The sequence below is a fragment of the Cyanistes caeruleus genome, chromosome 8, assembly GCF_971803275.1.
Source record: "Cyanistes caeruleus chromosome 8, bCyaCae1.hap1.1, whole genome shotgun sequence".
Taxonomy (NCBI): domain Eukaryota; kingdom Metazoa; phylum Chordata; class Aves; order Passeriformes; family Paridae; genus Cyanistes; species Cyanistes caeruleus.
This window is the reverse complement of record NC_141708.1, coordinates 5,116,865-5,135,478: the sequence shown is the minus strand read 5'-3', so window position 1 is coordinate 5,135,478 and position 18,614 is coordinate 5,116,865. Positions and strand designations below refer to the sequence as shown.

The following is an 18,614-nucleotide window of genomic DNA, read 5'->3' as shown; positions in this document are numbered from 1 at the left end:
ACAGCTACAGTCATTGTGGATTGTATTTGTTTGTTTCTCTGCATTACAAAATACTTCTAGTTTTACTGTCTGAATGGCTAAATATTTTCCTTATTAAAATACCACTGAATTTGAATTACAATTGCATAGGAATGCAATAAGTGGAAATTGTTTTACTGTAGGGTAGGTAACAGGATAACAACTGGTGTTTTCATAGTAAGTATTTGATTGAGATCAATTATTCAGGTGAATTCCAGAGAGTTGGGGGGAGGACTGAGGAGGATTGTAAGAGAGGAATAGAAAACTTTTTGTGGTTTTCTTTCTGTAAAAGGTAGAAATAATTCAGTTGTTTAATCTGAAGATCTGAGGAGACATGGCAGTGATCTTCACAGGTAAGCAGCTCCATAAAGGTATATGAAGACAACAAGCTGCTCTTCACATCCTCTGGGAATCAGGCAGAAAGATTTTTAAATCTGTAGCAAAGGAAACTCAGGTTGAGTGTGGGGAAATATATTCTGATGTTCAGGACTTGGAGCACTGGGATAGACTGCCCCAGGATAGGCAGAGTCTCCATGTATGGAAGCTTTACAATGCAAGTTACACTGAAGTGTTTTAGGAGTATTTTACATCAAGTTTTGCTTTGCTGTGGGGAGACTGGCTGGTCCTGTAAGCTGGCACTGAGTGCACTGAGGTTTGTATTGCCTGAGAGTGCCCCAGTATGGGGGTAAAAGTTTAAAGTGAAATTTGTTTTGAGAGGTTTTTGACTCATCTTGATGTGTGGGAAAGGAAACAGAGATACCAATTTGGAATTGCTCGGAGGATACTTGAGCAAGCCCTGAACAGAAGCTGATGGTCCCCTCTGCAGGGCAGTGCCCTGCCAAACTTTGTGTGCTAAATATTCTGCTTTAAGCAGACTGTGGGGAAAATGAAATCCTAGATCAGGTGCAGAGTTTCACTCTGCAATCTGACATTTTAGCCTTTATTGGGTGAGAAGTTTTACTACTTCTTTAGCATGTGTAGTGGGGGTGGAAATGCTCAGAAATATTCCAGCTCTGGATGGTTTGTGGCTCCCTGCCAAGCCTTGAGGAGCCTTGCAAAGGGAGAACAACAGAGAATGTCCCCTGATGCAAAGTTCTATTTCCATTATTACCAGCTCTCACTGATGGGAGAGCACATCTACCAGCATTTCAGAGAGACCATTAATAATTGTGTTCATCTCTGTCCAAGGTGCTTTCCAGGAGTGTAACTGTTGCTCTTGGACCTCAGTGAGTGCTGCAAAATGCAAAAAGTGATGTTCCTATTCCCCATTACTAGATCTTCTTCTCTTAATATTATACATATATATAGTATGGTATTATATTATAGTATATTAATATTTTCTATGTATATTTATTTAGATATTTATAAATTATATTTTATTTATAAGATATAACATTATATATTATATATAATAATATATAATCATATATTATATATAATAATATATAATTATAATTATATATAATACAGATACTATATATAATATATAAAATATAATATATAAAATACAATATATAAAATATAAAATATATAATATAAAATATAAAATATAATATATAATATATAATATATAATATATAACATATAATATATAGATAATTAATATATTATATAATAATATATAATAATATATAATATTTTTTAATATTATTTTAATAGTTCTAATACTCTGGAACATGTAGTTCACACACAACTGGTTTTGGATGGAGTGATTTTAATATATTAAAATATATATATTATATTTTATTATATTTAATATATTAAAAAGTTGGATTTTATTTGGAATATCATTAGGAGGAGGAGTGAGGAAGGATCAGAGATAATTGAGAGGGGGAGCTTTTGTCACAGAGAGAAACTGAGCAAGGTTGTGAGTTTACCCCAACTTTCATTTCGGGTCCAAACATAATCAATAATAGTGTGTGACATGCAGATATGAAAAAAATAAAAATTAATAATAATAATAATAATAAAAATAGAAAAAAATTTACCAGACTCAGCTCCATCACTTTGCTGTGAAGTTGTGCAGGGAACTGTGGAGAGCTTGACTGAAAACTGTTTGAGATGTAATCAAAATAAGCATTAAAAACATCAAGAGGAAAATTTTGACTGTCTGCAGTGTTTGGGTTCATTATTCAGACATGTGCTTAGTTAATTTAAGCCTGTAATATGAATTCTGTTTTTTCACTTTAGGATAATGTACAGCTGCCAGCTTTGACACTTCATTTGGCTGCAGAACTCATTATTTTGTTTCACTCCACTTTCTCCTCCCCAAACACACATTAAAGTGTTTTTTGTGAGATATCATAGGGTATATTTAATATCATATATCATAGGATATATTTAATAAAAATAGAGGATAGAGGCAACAACTAATAGCATAAATATTTTTTTTTAATAAATAAAATGAGAGATAATGCAATGAAAGCAGGAGCCAATAGTTTTCACTTGGCTGATATTGGTTATTTCTGTAAAACTACCACTGTTGATTATTTCTGGATGGCCTGAAGAATTGCCCTTTGAGACAGGGAGCAGCTCTGACCTCCTTGTGTTGTTTTCCCAGGGCAGCACTGCTCCCTGTGAGCAGGGATCACAAGGATTGAACAGCTCTTTCACCCCAGGAGCAGCAAAATGCCAAAGCAAAGCTGTTTTTGTTTCAGAATGGTTTGTTTTATACTCTGCTGACCAGAAAGCAAAGCTGCAAAGATCACTTTCAGTATTGGGTCAAGGGAAGTTGTAAAAATTAAAAACAAGTCACAATATATGACTTTAACCCATTTGGCAGTAGTTTTTTGCCATGGTTCAGTATAGTCACTCCTGTCTCCTGCCCTTCTGATCAAAGCTTTCTTCCTTTCACTTTGCTCATTTCCAAATATCCCACTTCAGTGAGGAAGATATGATGGTGAAAATGCTGTATTGAAGCTAATTAAGTACTTTAAAACCTAGAAACCCATTTTATTTCCATGGAATGGGAATTTTCCAGATTGACAGTGGCAATAATGATGCTCAGTGATATTTAGCTCTACTTGTCATCAAAGGCTCAGCCCCTAAAAAGGAGAATGGACTGGAAGTTTTTGGAATCTTTCAAGACTTCAAGCACAACAACTTCTTAGCTACATTAACCTCTTGTGCTGTTTATGCATGCTCAGATAATCCTTTCCCTTTTCTCTGTGTCACAGGAAGGAAATTTTTTACTTAGAGAGTGCTCCAGTGCCAGGGGCTGAGAAAACAGGGCCAATATAATTTAAATGCAAAGAAAACTAACATTAGGTTCTAAAGCTCCACTCCAGGCTTCTTTTTCAGCACTGTGAAAAGATTGCTGGATTGCTCTTTCAAATTAGGTATTCTAAGTATCTATCTCATTTATATGTGATTTCATAAGCTGCAGGACTCCTGTTGTGAGTCTGTATTGTTTTTAGTTTGAGATCTGAGCTTTTAAGTGAGCCTAGGCTCCACAGCTGCTGCCTCCTTGCTGGGTGCTGTGTTGGCTGCAAGGAGGAGAGTACAGAGGGCAGTCATTCATCTTTGGAAGAAGTTATACCCTGATTTAAATCTATAAAATCAGTGGGTATGCGAGGCAAATCTGGGAAACCTATCGGTAAGGCTGAAGGAAAATACTGGAAACTCTTCTTTTTTAGCACTTCAGGGAGATATGACAGCTGTGGTAATATGTGTGTATTTTAAAAGCACATCAGAATTTATTTTCAATCTTTTCTTAATCAAAATGATTTCTTGTATATCTGAAGGGCTAATGGAGGCAAATGTGCTAATTAAATGTCATACTGCAATTGCTAGCTAATTTAAAGTATTCAGAAATATTTTCCATCAAGTCATACTGATTCATCTGAAGCCAAAGCTACCCTCCAGAACCAGTCCTCTACTTGCCAGTGACATTAAATAAAAACCCAAAAAACATTGCCTGTGCCCTTTGTCTTTATCAGTCCCAATAAAGCTCTGTATGGGGATTTCAAATTGTTAATCAGAACTAGTAGGTGTGTACACTTAATGGCATTGTATGGGAAATAAAAAGCTTTTAACTGTTAAAAGGGGATAATTTGTTGATGCTGGTGTTTCTGTGTGAGTGTACAGTACTTAATTGGTTTTAGTGTAGTTAAAAATTATATTTACAGTAACATGTTTCCATAAAACTCTGTAAAGAACCAATAAAACTTTAGGTCTATTCTGATGGGAACACTTCTTTTGCATTCAGTACCTATTGCAGAATAAACTTGGGTATATATTTAAAATTAACTCTTTCCTTTTGATCTCTATGGAAAAGTTAAAGCTGTTGCTGGGTGTTTATCAGCAATGCATGCTTGGTTTGTGTAGGTACCAGTCCAGTTAATAAAGAATCTGCAAAATTAAGAGTTACTTTGATACTGATACTGCAATGTTTGCTCTACCTTGCTTTGTAAAACCATGGCAGGAAACATCAAACCTCTTGGCACTTGTTAAGTGTTGTGCCTTAACATGGAATGTTTCTTTTTCTATCAAAGTAGAGTTTGTATTATTGAAGTTGTATTTTTAATTCATGCCAGCTTCTTCCTTGCTCATCACACATAATTGAGTCCTGGCCATGTATATTGTAACCTTGATGAGGAGCTGTGGATTTCCCAAATTCCTTTAGATATGAAGTGGCTCAGATCTCTTTGCTTGTGCTAACCTGTGAGCTGACACAAAGCTATCTCATCATGCTGACACACACAGACAGCAGCATTTCAGAGCCTGAATTGCTCCAGCTCCATGGAGAGCAGAATCATGGTGATAAACCACAGGCATTGCTTCTTATCTCCCCTCATCACTATCCCCTCTCCTTCAGTTTTGTTCATTTTACATGCCAGACACAGAACGTTTCAAGCTTTTCATATTTTGTCTGTTTTTGCAGGAATTTGTAAAATAACCTCCAAGAAGTTATGGTATTTTTTTTTTCCATAATATTATCTGTAAGCAGTAAACAAACCTAAGTTTTCTCTTGCCTTGGGAATAAGTTATTCTCTCCAGGTACATCAGATAAGATGACATGAATGCTTTCCCCACTATTAGTGTGTTTCAGAAAGGGTAAATTGAAGTCTTGAATTCAAATGTGAGCCGAGGTGATGTGAGCAGTGTTCAGTGCACCCAGCTGATGCAAACTCTGGGTTCTTTTAGCCTGGATCACTTGTGGGAAGCCTCTAAAGCAAGTCCTGACTTATGAATTGTGCACATACTCTGTAATTAGGCCAACTTTCACCAACTTCAGCACCACTGACACCGCTCACAGCCTTGCAGAACAATTGATTGCACAATTGCACATGACAGGTACATGGGACAAGCTTTTACTCCGAGCTTTGAGACCCAGTTTGGGGAATACTAGAGGAAATATTCATGTAATAATGTTTAAAATGGAGTTCCAGCAGCCCAACCACAGTTAACCTGTGTTTTTGGGAGTGGTAGCAGTGTTTGATCACAGAGTTCTGCAGGCAGGGAATAGTGGTCAGAGCCAAATTTTTTCTCCACAAGCCCCCAGAGGTGATTTATAAGAGAAGTTCATGAAGATTTGCTATCTTTTTGTTGTTTTCCCCAGTGGTGACATGCAGACAGAGCCATTTGAGGATAAAATCTGCTTATCAACAGATGAAGCTTAGAAAAGAGGAGGGTCATTCATTAGGTGTCTGGAAAGTCTGGCTGTCACAATCACAAGTTCCTGTTCATTTTCTCCTGGTTCTTTGCAATCCCATGTGTACTGCTCTGTCCTCTCAGTTATTTGGCACAAGATTTGTCTGTGAGAGAAAAAGTAAAAGGCAAAAAAATCCCAATTTTTCCCCTCTCTTGCCAACCAGCCTTTAGCTGATGCTCAGTTCCAGGCAGAAATTTAACCCTTGCTGTGTGATTTCATGCAGCTGAGGGCCAGGCAGTGGTGGAAACAATAAGGTGAGGTGCCAAACTATATATCCTATATATATATATCCTGCTGCTGCTCATGGGAAATGAAAACCCCAGTGGAAGCTCCAGTCAAAACTTGTGTGAGGATATTTATGCTGCGTTTGATTCCCTCACTATCAGTGAACGGTTTCATAGAAAGATAACCCCAAGTTATTAGTCCATATCACCATAAAAGCACTTTTAGTGTGCTGTTACCTGGCTCTGGCTGTGATGTGGTGTTGGCACGAAATGACCCTGGAGGGCTGCAGGCTGTGAGATGGAGATGGAGTTAATGTGCCTCGAAGGCCTCGGGGAAGAGCAGCGTTTTTACTCCTCTGGAGCTGTGAGCAGCACGGCCAGAGCAGCCCCAGGGACTGGGGCACCTGTTGCTCACTGATGTTTTTCATGGAATTTTGGCCCCCCTTTCCCTTGGGCTGCTTTGAAAGACACAGTTAAAGGCTCTCGAAGTTAATGGAAATCCTTTTATGCCTTAAAGACGCGTCATCAGGCTGAAGAGTTTGAGATCTTGCTTGCTAAGCTGTTAAAAATGTTGGGTGAATATGGAAAAACGAAGAAAAAAGACCAAAAAGCCAAGATTTAATTTTTCTGTACTAAAACAAAGGAAGCTTTTTTGCCCACCTGCTTCCATGGCTGAGGTTGTACTTTGGGCCATAACACAAAAGGATCAAAACCAGTTTTCTTTGTCCAAGGACTGCATTAATTTCTCATAACATCTAGTTCTTTAAACAAGCTTATGCTGACTTATGAGTAGTGATAGGTTGTACTTTGGTTGGGACAAAGGAACATAAATCACCAAGTGTCAGACAGCTTAGAAACCAGTATGTCCTCATGATTGTTTAATAGAGTACAAAGGGAATTGCCTTCAAGCTAGTGAAATCTCATATCCACTCACCCATTGGTGATGCTTCAAAAAAGAAGAGAATTGTTCTCTTATGAGTCTTGGCATAAAAATTTAATTAGCAGTTGAGCTCTTTGGGAAGATTAAAAAAAAAAAAAGTTATTTCTTTTTTTACAGTCTCTTTCCTTTAACTGTTTACTTTCTATTTCTGTATTGCTCACAGAGACATCTGCTGCCTTCTGCAGCTATTTTTTTCTTCCTTCAAAAGTGAGTTTGAAATTATTTTGCCCAGTTTCAGAAAACTTTTTTGTTTGGTTGGTTTTTGGGTTTTTTTGCATAATCTTGCACTAAATTTCAACACAGTTTTGGGAACATATTCAGAGCACAAGTCAAAGAAAGGAATGAAAACCTAATCAGATTTAATATATAGTGGATACAAAACTGCTGCTGTTGCATAAAATAATAATAATAATTACAGTCATTAATGCATTTGTTGAAATGACTCATTCTTTATATGAGTACAGATGAGTATATATTAATAAAAAAATCAGTCCTCATCTGAAATCAGATATTATTTGTGTTATTTATTATGTTTTCATCTCTTTAGCATGTGTTATTTTGCTCTTAAAGGCATTAAATTTTGTAACAGTATGTATCTGCAGTGTCCTAGTGTTTCCTGAGAGAACTGAACTTGATGATTTTTTTTTAATTCCTCAGATTTAAACAACAATAATAATTTTACCTTTCTTATGTCACGAGGGGCAGGAAACAAAAGATCAAGAAGAGCCCCAAACCTTTAACTCTGTTGGCATTTGTTCATAATGTCAAATGTCTTAACATCAAATTAATTACATTTCTGATCAAATGTGACAAATTTTCCCAAAGTGCACTGGTGCATGGGTGTGTCCTGATCACCTTGCAGCACAGATGTTTGTGTGTGATTTGCTCTCTGCAGTGACCAGAAATGCTTCAAATAATATACTTTAGGACTCTCAGTTGAAATTTGGAACCAAACCTTGCATTTGTCTAGGAGTCTACCTTTATTTTTCTAGCTTGTAAACTACAAAATTAATTTTCCATATGAGCAATTGACTTTTAAACTTAAAGGAAAAGCTTTGTTTTCATTTTGAAAACACTGAAACAAATCGTTTTGACACTTCTGAAATTCACCTTCTTGGTGAATTCTTCTGAACTCAGGCTCAGACTCTGGGTTTGGAGAAGCTGAGTGTAACAATAAATATTTCCCTTGCAAAACCAAACTCCTTAAGCTCCCAGAATAATCTGTTGTCCATGTGGGCCAGCATAGGAAACACAAATACTCTTACAAGTGACAAGCTGTGCTTGACCTTCTTTGCTCCTTAAACTTGGTTGTTTTCCTTTAGGAAAGGAGAGGAAGAGGAGCTGAGTGGGGCTCTTTGGGATGGTGGGTAGAGAGAGTCTCTGTGCCAGGTAAAGGGGTCAGAGGATGTTTGGGTTGGAAGAGACCTTTAGGATCCCCAGGTTCAGCCCCCTGCCATGGGCACAGGGGTTGGGAATTGCTCCTGCTTGGGAATTGCTGAGCCAGCTTGGTTTGAGGGCTTGTCCTCCCTGGGGAGAGTTACATCTGTGAGTGCGCTTTAATTTTACTCTGCTCTGCAAATTGCTTTGGGCTTTTTCTCTTTGCAAAGCCACTTGATGTGCCTGGCGTAAAACCTGGGTTTGGAGAGGTGTAAAGCCCTTGGCTTTGGAAAATTTACAGTAAAAAAAGCTTTGGGTGGTTACACCCCTCTGAGTTTTGGCTCTATGGGATTATCAGGTGAGAGCAATCTGCAGAAAACTGGTTCCTGTGTCTTCCCTCAACCCCCAGTCCTCGAGCCCTGATCATCCAGACCTGAAATGAGCTGTGGAAAGCAAAGGCCAAACTTCCCAGGTTGTCAGAAATTAATTCAAAGCCAAGAAAAGTTAAAGAGCACTGAAGGACTCTGTGGGAAAAGGAACACGGTTTAAATGAAGTGAGACAATTTAAGAAGTCATGAAAAGCTTCTGAAACTTCCTGCTGTGGCCAAAGATCACAATTCCTGCTTTTGCTTTCAGTGCATGACAAAAGATACCCACACAAATTACTTTCTACAGAACATTGGGACCTCAACATTTTATTTTTATGTTCTTAATTGCAAAATAACTTAATTACAAAATGATGAAGTTTGTTAGTGTGGTTTTCTGGGTGGGTTTTGTTTTTTTGGTTTTCTGTTTTTGTTTTGTTTTGTAAGAGGTTTAATAGACATAATAATGAAATTAAAACTTTTGTTTTTGAAATTTTTGAAATTTTTGAAATTTTTGTAGAATGAGACAGTTTTGGTAGACTTAGATTCTTCTTATGCTTGACAGCCCATCCTGTTTTCGGAGTAAGTCTCTTCTGGAGATATTCTCTAAAGTTATCTCTTTTCTATCAGTAGAAGAAATTTTCTGGGCTGCTTCTTTTGCTTTGTGATTTTCCACAAAAAAAAAAAAAATATTCTCCACAGTAGTGTTCATAGAACTTTTATAAAGTTGTAGAAAAACTTCAAAGGTGTAGACTTTTAAAACCCGTTTTCTGAAGGGTGTATTTATAAAGTTCATATTACTAAAATGCAACGAGGTAGGATGGCAATGTAGCAATTCATTAATGAGGATAATTCATGCATACTATGACATAGAGTTGGGCTAAGTGAGCCAAACTCTTCTAGGATTTTTGGTCATCACTTCAAATTGTGAAAAATTTTTAATTTTTGTATTTTTTTTTTCAGTTTTACAGAATTTTTGGATCCATTCCAGCGAGTGATCCAGCCAGAGGAGATCTGGCTGTACAAAAATCCTTTGGTGCAATCAGACAACATCCCTACACGGCTGATGTTTGTGAGTACTAAAGCCTGGGGGTTATTTGATGGCTGGAAACTGAGGAAATTTTCATTTGCTAAGCAGTAGGAAACATTTCACAAGTAGAGGATGTTCCTTTAATCCTAAAGACAATTCTTTTCCAAACCAATGTTTTCCAAAATGTAGCAAATTATGGGATGTCTTTAAAAAGCAGCGTTATCAGATGACTGAATTTATGAATGTTGATTTTTCAGTTTAGGATTGAAAGTGGTGTTAGCTAAGAGGGATGGGAGAGAAATGAGTAGAGAAGCTTTTTCAATCAGCTGCTTGGATGACCTGACAAAACCTTGCCATGCTCTTATAAGGTTAAGTGCTTAAATTTTGCAATCCAATTTGTTTTAGTCGTGTTAGGCACTGAGATACTGGACTCTGAATAATCTCTTTTTTTCCCCTAAAGGAATAAATATAAATATTATAAATAGAAATATAAACAATACATATAAATAATAAATAATACATATAAATATAAATATAAATAATAAATACAAATATAAATATAAAATATATAGAGAGCTGCCCTGCTGTCACTGCTCTTCTGGCTCTTCCCTGCTCAGCACATGCAGATGGGATGGCTGAATTCAGTTATCAAACTTCATAATTCTGATAACCTTCCCTAGCAATGATTAACATCCATAATGATCTCTACATATCATGTATTATTTATATATATATTATATTATATATAAGAGTGCAGTAAGACAGATCACCTCAGAAATGCTGAAATGTGGGTGTAGTTCAGGCTGTAAAAGTATTAGTTCAGTCTTTCCAACAGCTGCCTCAAAGTTATCTTTCCCTGAGTCTTCAGTGAGGCCAGGGTTTTACTTTTTAAACTTGAGTTCAGATTAAATGCAAATCAGCTATATCATTTCTATTCAGCTTTTTTATATAAATGCTTAATCCTTCAGTTATAAAAAAAAAAATTAATTAAGGAACAGCTTAAAGACACCTCCTGCATTTGAGGTGACCATATATCCCAGCTTTCTAAGAGGCTGCAGGCCTGATTTTTAAATTTGCCTTTATAAACAAGAAATATTTTGTTTATTTTGCATTAAGAAGCAGCTCCATTTTGGGCTTTTTCATCCTGGATGGATGAGAATATATGTTTTTCCTGAAACAGATGACAGCTGTGTAAAAAAAACCAAAAACCAAAAATCAAACAACAAAAAATCAAAATAACCCCCAAGCCAAAGATTAAATTGTTGTGCTTGGGAAGACTGAATTTAATTGTGTGATTTTTCCTTATGCTTAGCAATACTTTGCTACATGGTTTCTCTGATCTAAGTGAGGAGTCCAAGAGCCAAGAGTGAATCATTGTAGAGGGTTTTGCTGCAGTGGTGAAACTATTTTTGAAACCAGTTGGGATAATCATTAGTCCATCCTCCTGCTCCCTGAGCAGTAGGCACTGGGAAGCACAACTCTGGGATATAATTATAATATATTCCCCTGCTCCCATAGCCCCAGATTTTGGCAAAGTCTGTGGTGGGTGGAACTTTGAGGCAGCTCTGTGTAACATTTCTATGGCCTGTGTTCTCTTTCTGGCTCAGATTTTAAACAGTGAACAACTCCTTAAATTTAAAAAAAAAAATAGGTAATTTCTATACTCTTTTTTTTTTTTATTATTTTTTAAATTTAAAAGAAGTAAAATCTGACTCTAGCATTGATCACAAGCTTTCATTATGGAAAGAATTTGTTGCCACTCCTGTACTCTGATATTAAAACCTATGGCTTTATCAGAAAGTAATCTCTAAGACTTCATGAATTGCTGGATTACTTTATTTGCTGTGAGAGACTTGAATTCAAGAGAAAGGCTGTGAATGCACATCCAAATTAGACAAAACTGACTTCTTGGGCAGCAAAAACTGGAAAGAGCTGAGCCTGGTTCTGTCTCCATCAATGGATATTCCTTGTCTTGGGAAGTGCAGGTAACTTCCAGCTTTCCCTTGGATGAGTGGAGGTGTGGGGGAATCCCTACAACCTCAGCACATCTCTGCCTTGCCAGGGTGAATAATAAATGACAGAGATTTTGTCCATGTTTGACAAAAGCCTGCCAATGCTGGGATATTTCACTGCTGGAAAAGGAAACATAGCTGTGGTGCATCTGAGGAGAGTATTGCTCCTTAAAATGTTGGCAAGTCTGCTTTAGGACAGGAGCCATAGAGAAACTTATTTGCAAAATAAATAAAAAGGAGTCTGTCACAAGCCAAAATCTCTTTGTGTGTGCATTTTGCTGCAGAATAAAAAGCACCTTCCAGCTAATGCTTTTGTGTAAGGAGCAGCAATACACCACGAAAATGAATAGTTCATCTCCCTCAAAAAATCACATGCTTGTAAAATATGAGGAAATCTGCAGTTTTACCAGATTTCTGAAGATGGATGGGGAAGTGGTTTGGAATAAGCTGCCACTTGAATGCTATTCTTTGTTGGTAATTTCTGCTGCTCCTGCTTATTCAAAAGATTTCTGACTCCATTAAACCACCACTATAAGCCTGTCAGCCTTGGATATATTTCTACATGTTCTTCGCTACTGGAATGCAGATATTTTTTCTCTTTTTTTCTGTTTTCTTTTTTTTTTTGCTGGTGGAAATCCTTATTTTAAGAATGAAACTGGAAATTCTAGGATTTTCTATAACCTTGGTTTTTGATTTAAAAATTTCACAACCTGTCTCTGAAAGCAGAAATTAAATTCTTGATGAGGATAGAGAGAAGTGAACATTTCTGCAGCAGTAAGGTAGCAGTGGAATCCAAACTTGAATCTCACATGTACTTAGGGGGAGATTTCAAGCTGAACTGACTCCTCTTTTTGCACAAATTCTGGTGCTTGCCTTCCTAAATGTAGAAAAGGGGAACAGAGTCCAGACTGTGTTTTAATCTGTTGAGTTAGACAGTATTTTGCAGATGCAGGCAAGGACAATCTGGTGCAAGATGCACAGCCAAAATAACAAATGTAGTGCACTCTTGTGTTGTTCCCTACTCAGATTGTCTAAAATCATTGAGTGAGGTCTAGGATTAATCTGTGCTATAAAAAGAAGATTGAGTCTTTTGCCATAATACATGTCTGGTCTGGTTTTTATGTCAGGGGGGCTATTTAAGAAGTAAGACCCAGTTCAGTTTCAGTAAAGAAAGCATAATTTTAAGACCTGGTACCCCTGTGCCATTTACAGCTCATTTTTTGCCTTGTTTAAAAAACAGGAACCGAAACCTCAGCCAGTAATTTTCACTTTTTTTTTTTTTTTTAAGAGAATAAAGTGTGTGCACTGAGGCAGAGATGCCATTTCAGGTTCCTTGTAGGAGGATTCCTGTCTTTCAGCACTGACAATTACAGGATAAGGTTCTGTTTAAGCAGTGACTAAATCTGTTGATGCTCAGGTGTTGTTTCTCTGGGTTTGAACAGAATAAAGCAGCTTGCTCCACATCCCAACCCTTGTAAACAAAAGAATCATGAAGACACAATCTTCCCAATGAATTCAAGCATGACAGTTGAAAAGTAAACAGAAAGTAAGATAAAGAGCATTTTAAAATGCCACGAGGTTGGTGCTGCAGTCTCTTGTGTTGAGTGGGGTCTTACTGAGCACCCAGCCTGGATGGGTGGGCTGCCTTCCACAGCACACTGAGGAAAAAATGTCCAAAATTTGTATGGATCAGTGTATGAATTTTGGGAACCTTATGGACTGTTACTTTTTCACTGGAGAAGCTGACATTTTAAATGCAGCTCTGGGCAATTACAGATCAATTACAGCTGAGGGCTGTATTGGAATATTAATGTGCTCATCACTCTGTAGTTGCAAAGACAAATTGTCCCACTTTGCTTAAGGTCAGGAGTTTGATAAAGATCATTCAGCCTTTCAGTTTAAATGGAGCTGGCTGCAGCTAATTATTAATCAGCTGGGCTGAGAAGGAATTGATGCTCTCACACATGGTATTTGTTATCTCTCACAGGCAATTTCGTTCCTCACGCCACTAGCAGTCATTTTCGTGGTGAAAATAATCCGTCGAACAGACAAGACCGAAATTAAAGAGGCTTTCTTAGGTAATGTATGACATACTTCAAGGTGGAAAAGTGTGTGATAGCTCTCAGAGATTGATTCCAAGTGTAATCCAAGCCTTGAAGAAAACCTGTCTCCATTACAGCCCATTATAGTAGTTTTCAGTGCAGTTTCAAGGCACCTCACACAAACCTTTGAGTTTGTGTTTCTAAGATGTACAAATTCTGTGCCCTAATTGCACAGTCTAGCCAGCAAGGGCTGGAATTTGATCAGCAAAGACAAGTCTATCTGAGAGACTGTTCAGGTGCATATTTTTCAGTCACACCCAATCTATTACCTCTTATTTATACTTGCAGCTATTCTAAATTAAGGCTTTGACTGGAACGTCCTGTGCGACTCAGCTACTCGGTGGAGGAAATTGCTCCTCTCATTGTTTTCTCTGATCCTCTCCTGGAATTTACTGTTATCCATTGCAAAATCCGTGCTCTTGGCTCAGTTTTTCTAATTAGAAAGCTGTTGTTTCATCTTAAACTGCCAATGGAATTAGCTGTGCACTTAATCCTGGACTGTGAGCAGTAGTGGCTGTGCTATGGGTGAGGTCTAATTACAGCTGTAGGCAGAAAATTGGAGTAGAGGACAGTGGAGAGGGTAAGTTTTAAGCTGTTCCAGCTAATTCTGGCTGTGCCTATCTCTTGAAATCTGCCAGTGATACATGCTCAGATCCTTTTTAGATAGATATTGCCAGAGACCAATATTGCTTCAAGCACTTTCACTGGCGAGGGAAACCTTGAAGCACTAAGAACTGCAAATGTTTTTGTTGGCCTTATGTTTGAAATGTGCATAATTCTGAAATTCTGTATTACTGGCTCATTTACACTTTATTTATTGACCCTTATATAGTAAAATCAAAGAAATACTCTGCCTTGCCTTAAGTAGATAGGATATTAATGGCATTGTGTATGTGCCTTGGAAAAAGCTTCATTCCCATAGATTATTCTTTCACCAGCTGCTCTCACACAAGTATGAAACAATCCTAGGTTTGTTTTGAATGCTGCCAGTCATTTGCTGTAAGTTCTGAAATGTCTTGGAGTGATGCTTTACTGACAAGTCCATTCAGTGGAAATAACTCCTCATTCATAAAACACACAGAGTCAGCTCTGAGCCTCACTTTCTGTTGTGTAAGAAGGAAAGGAGCTCAGGCTCAGTTCCTCCATCATTTTCACCTTTTTGTTCTAAAAAGACATTACTTATTTTTTTTCCTGCTGTTTTACCTTCTGTTGTTATTCCCTCTATAACATCTAGGAGAAAAGTCACCAGCTTCCCCAGCATTCCTCTTGCTACCCAGACTAATGAAACACCAACCTTGATGTTCTGTTTATGTGCCATAAGTGTGGAACTTCTTGTGGCTCATTTTTGTTCAAGTGCACTGTAACAGTGTCTGGTGATGTGAAGGTTTCTTAGGGGTGGTGGGCCTCTGATTTGTTGAGATCTGGCACAGAAATGTTCATAAAGAATGTTCAGGGATTAACCCAAAAGGTGGATTTCTTTAAGCACGAAGCATGGAGGAGAGAAAATGTTAAAAAGAGATGAAAATTCTTTGCCCCTCATAAAGCCATTAATACAAAGAAGGGGATTCAATGCACCTGGAGTAAGGAGGAGATGATTTAGGTGCCCTTAAACCTTCCCCTGGGAGTGCCTAAATCTCTTACTGCCTGGATTATATGACTTTAGATGGGCAATGCGGATTTTCTTAAAGAAAACAAAACCAAATAGAGCATTTTTTTTTATTAGAAATTTTTTTTTACCATCCTACATTCACACTGTCACTTGATGCTTGGATTGCCACTGTGAGGAATGTGCAACAGTGAAGGCACAGCTCTGTCAGGTGTACAAGGAACAGTCAAGACAAAAAGACTGAATTTTACTCACTGTCTTCAAAAGCAGATATGTTTTTTTAAGAAGGGGAGTGTAGTGCTGAGGCATTGCTGATCATCTGCATTTGACATAATGAAAAGTTCCCCATGCAATTTCCATAAAAAACTGAGACAAAATGATGGAGTGGAAAAACAGAGATTGAGTGGTCACTGTGAACAGAGGTGTTGAAAGAGGAGGAGTTTTTTAACAGTTTGGGTGTCTCTAGGATTGACTTGTTCTTTTATTTTTGCTGGCAGCTATTGTTATATTCTGAGAAAACCCTTATTTTTGCTTTGATGAAGGTCCCACTTTTTTTTTTTTTTTTAGCTTTAAAAAATAGATCCTATAACACATTTTTATGATCTGTAATATCCTCAGGCAAAGGTTTTATGGAGACAGGATGAGTGCTGCTGAAGTGCAGCATCTGGGGCAGCAGCCCAAGGAGAAAATAGCTCATGTGGCTGTCATAATCAAAGTTATATTACTGTAAATGTTCTGCTGGAAATCAGACTTTTTTTTTTTTCCAGATGGGAAATAAAATTCATTGACTCCTGGCTTGCAACAGAGAGCTACGGTGTGGACTGCAAAATTAAATCAGTTTTAATCTAAAATGTGTGCATGTGCAGGATCTAAGAGCCAGTGAAATCAAGGCAAAGATCTCCACAGGCCTGAGATGAGGTTCTTTGGAAAGTCTAGGGACTTGGCATGCAAGCAAAAATAGAAAATATGATTAAGTCTTACCTGGTATGACAGTTCCTTCTTGTTCCCCAATCTTATAAGAAAAAATTGTTAATCATGGGAGCAAACATAAGGGGAAAACACTGAAATATTTAATCAAAACATCCAAATCCTTTTGGAAGAGAAATAAAGTCATCCAATTGTAGTTTCACCCAAAATGTAGTTCTTTAGGCTGAAAGTGTTTAATTGGATCACACACACACACACATACATACATACATATATATATACACACATGTGTTTAGATATATCTATATATCTTGTGTATTGGTCTAAACAGGAATTCTGTTTGACATAATCAACATGAGAGTTTAATCTGGTAAATTACAAAACCCAAAAATTAAAAACCTGCAGTACTTAATTCTCTGATTTTTTCACATTTGTTGACTTTGGCAAATGGCATGGTAGGAAAACTGGCTTTGAGTAGGGAAATAAGAACAAAGCAAGTCATGATTATTCTGATGCTCTGAGGTCTGTCTTTAGTCTGGCTAACAAGAAAAACAGTAGGCTGAAAAAAAACCCATTCAGTTTTCAGTCCAGTAAAGGTTTAATTCAGTAAATCAAATGCTGTAATGCTGCAATTTATTCCTTGGTACTAAGGTACTTATTGTTCTGTTTGTTCATTCTGTTTTGTAGCTGTTTCCTTGGCTCTAGCTCTGAATGGTGTCTGCACAAATACTATTAAATTAATAGTGGGAAGGTAAGTCCTGTCATGTTATAAACGATGGGTTTAACTGCTGAGGGAAATGGAGACAGACTGACTGCTACAACAAATCCCCAGAAACAGAGAGCTGCTGCTCCTGTGGACCCTGTGGAGCTGTCCTTGGGCTGGTGCAGGTGTTGGACAGCCTCATTAGGTGACATCCCACGGAGGCAGGGATCCATGGTGCTGTTTGAGTCGCTGGCGGATCCGGACACGCGAGGGGTTTGAGAGGAGCTGAAATCGGTTCATTAAACGGGAGGGAAGAGTCACAGCATGTGGGAGCTCAGATTCCAGCACCCCTGTCTGATTAAACAGGAATCAGCTGGGTCTCTGTGGAAAACCATGCCTGCATTTTGTGAGTTCTGTGTCCAGGTGACATCAGACAAACCTGGGAGCCAAGCAGTGAATGGATCCCTAGGTCGAACATTTCCTTAGGGGAGCGTTATTTTGAATGAAGGGCTCAGAAAAATCTAGCAAACAAAACTCCCTGGAAAATATGTTTTTAGGTACTTTTTGTCTCTTTATCAATATTTTGAATAATTTCAGCTGAAAAATACACACTTGACTTAAATTCATACTCTGACAGTGTCCAGTGCTGCTTTTGTTGGGATGTTTTGCAGCATTGAGGAAATAATATTTGTGTTTGGTTTCTGATGAACCCTCTCTGCTGCAGAACTGATGGCCTGACAGTAATTTGATGGGTGCTTTTAAAATAATTAAGAGTACACCCTCTTTAGACAGGTATAAGATCATTTTTCCTGCACTTCAAGCCAAGTATTTTGCTGTCAGCTTGTCTCTGGATCTGTGATTGTTCACTTTTCTTCTCCACATGGTTTGTTAGCTCAGGATCAGTATGACACCAGTCACACCTACAGGCCCAGCTCACAGCAGGAGAAACTCAGAGGTTTTTCTCAATGCACTGAGACAGCATCAAGGCTGGTTTAGATTTTGGTGGCTGTTTTTAAGATGTTCTGAGCTGGGTGTTTTGGCAAGACCTGTGAAAATTTGGGAGTCATTACACTTCACTCTGTTTAAAACAAATCACTCTAGGCAAGAGTAACCTGCATGTGTGTAATAAGCAGTAAATGTAATAATCACTTTGAGGTTTATTTGTTACTACAGCTTTTGTATTTTTAATATCCATGGTGTTTCTTGTAGACCGCGTCCCGATTTCTTTTACCGCTGCTTTCCAGATGGAGTAATGAACTCTGAAATGCACTGCACAGGTGATCCAGACCTGGTCTCTGAAGGCAGAAAAAGCTTTCCAAGCATCCACTCTTCCTGTAAGTTCACTTAAACACTGCGCCTCCTTTGTAAAAAAGCCGTCCTGTTTGTGGTTTGGGGGTTGCTCTTTTTCTTCTGGATTGTGAACCTGATTTTTGCTGGAGGAGTCTGAATTTCTCACTTTCAAAAAGTCAGAAATTTCCTTCTGGAAATAAAATTGTGAGCCTGTGACCCTTCCTTGTCTTGGGAACCACCTGAGATGGCTCAGAGTCATGGCAGGACTGTCAGCAGAGTGAAGCATATTCAGGGCTACAGAACACTGGTTCTGAGGGGCATCTGCTCCCCAGTGCAGACCTTTGTCTATATAGTGACATTTTGTTTT

The 18,614-nt window shown here is 37.9% G+C and overlaps 1 protein-coding gene across 3 annotated transcripts in view; it reads left to right on the top strand.

Moving 5' to 3' along the window:
* Positions 1-18,614, top strand: part of PLPP4 (phospholipid phosphatase 4) — a 48,370-nt gene that overhangs the window by 7,803 nt on the left and 21,953 nt on the right. For all 3 annotated transcript variants that reach the window (XM_086901215.1, XM_086901217.1, XM_086901216.1), the window contains exons 2-5: positions 9,541-9,649; positions 13,607-13,697; positions 16,942-17,005; positions 18,167-18,291. In XM_086901215.1, the coding sequence (XP_086757341.1) occupies positions 9,541-9,649; positions 13,607-13,697; positions 16,942-17,005; positions 18,167-18,291 (389 nt within the window). The remainder of the gene's footprint in view (positions 1-9,540; positions 9,650-13,606; positions 13,698-16,941; positions 17,006-18,166; positions 18,292-18,614) is intronic.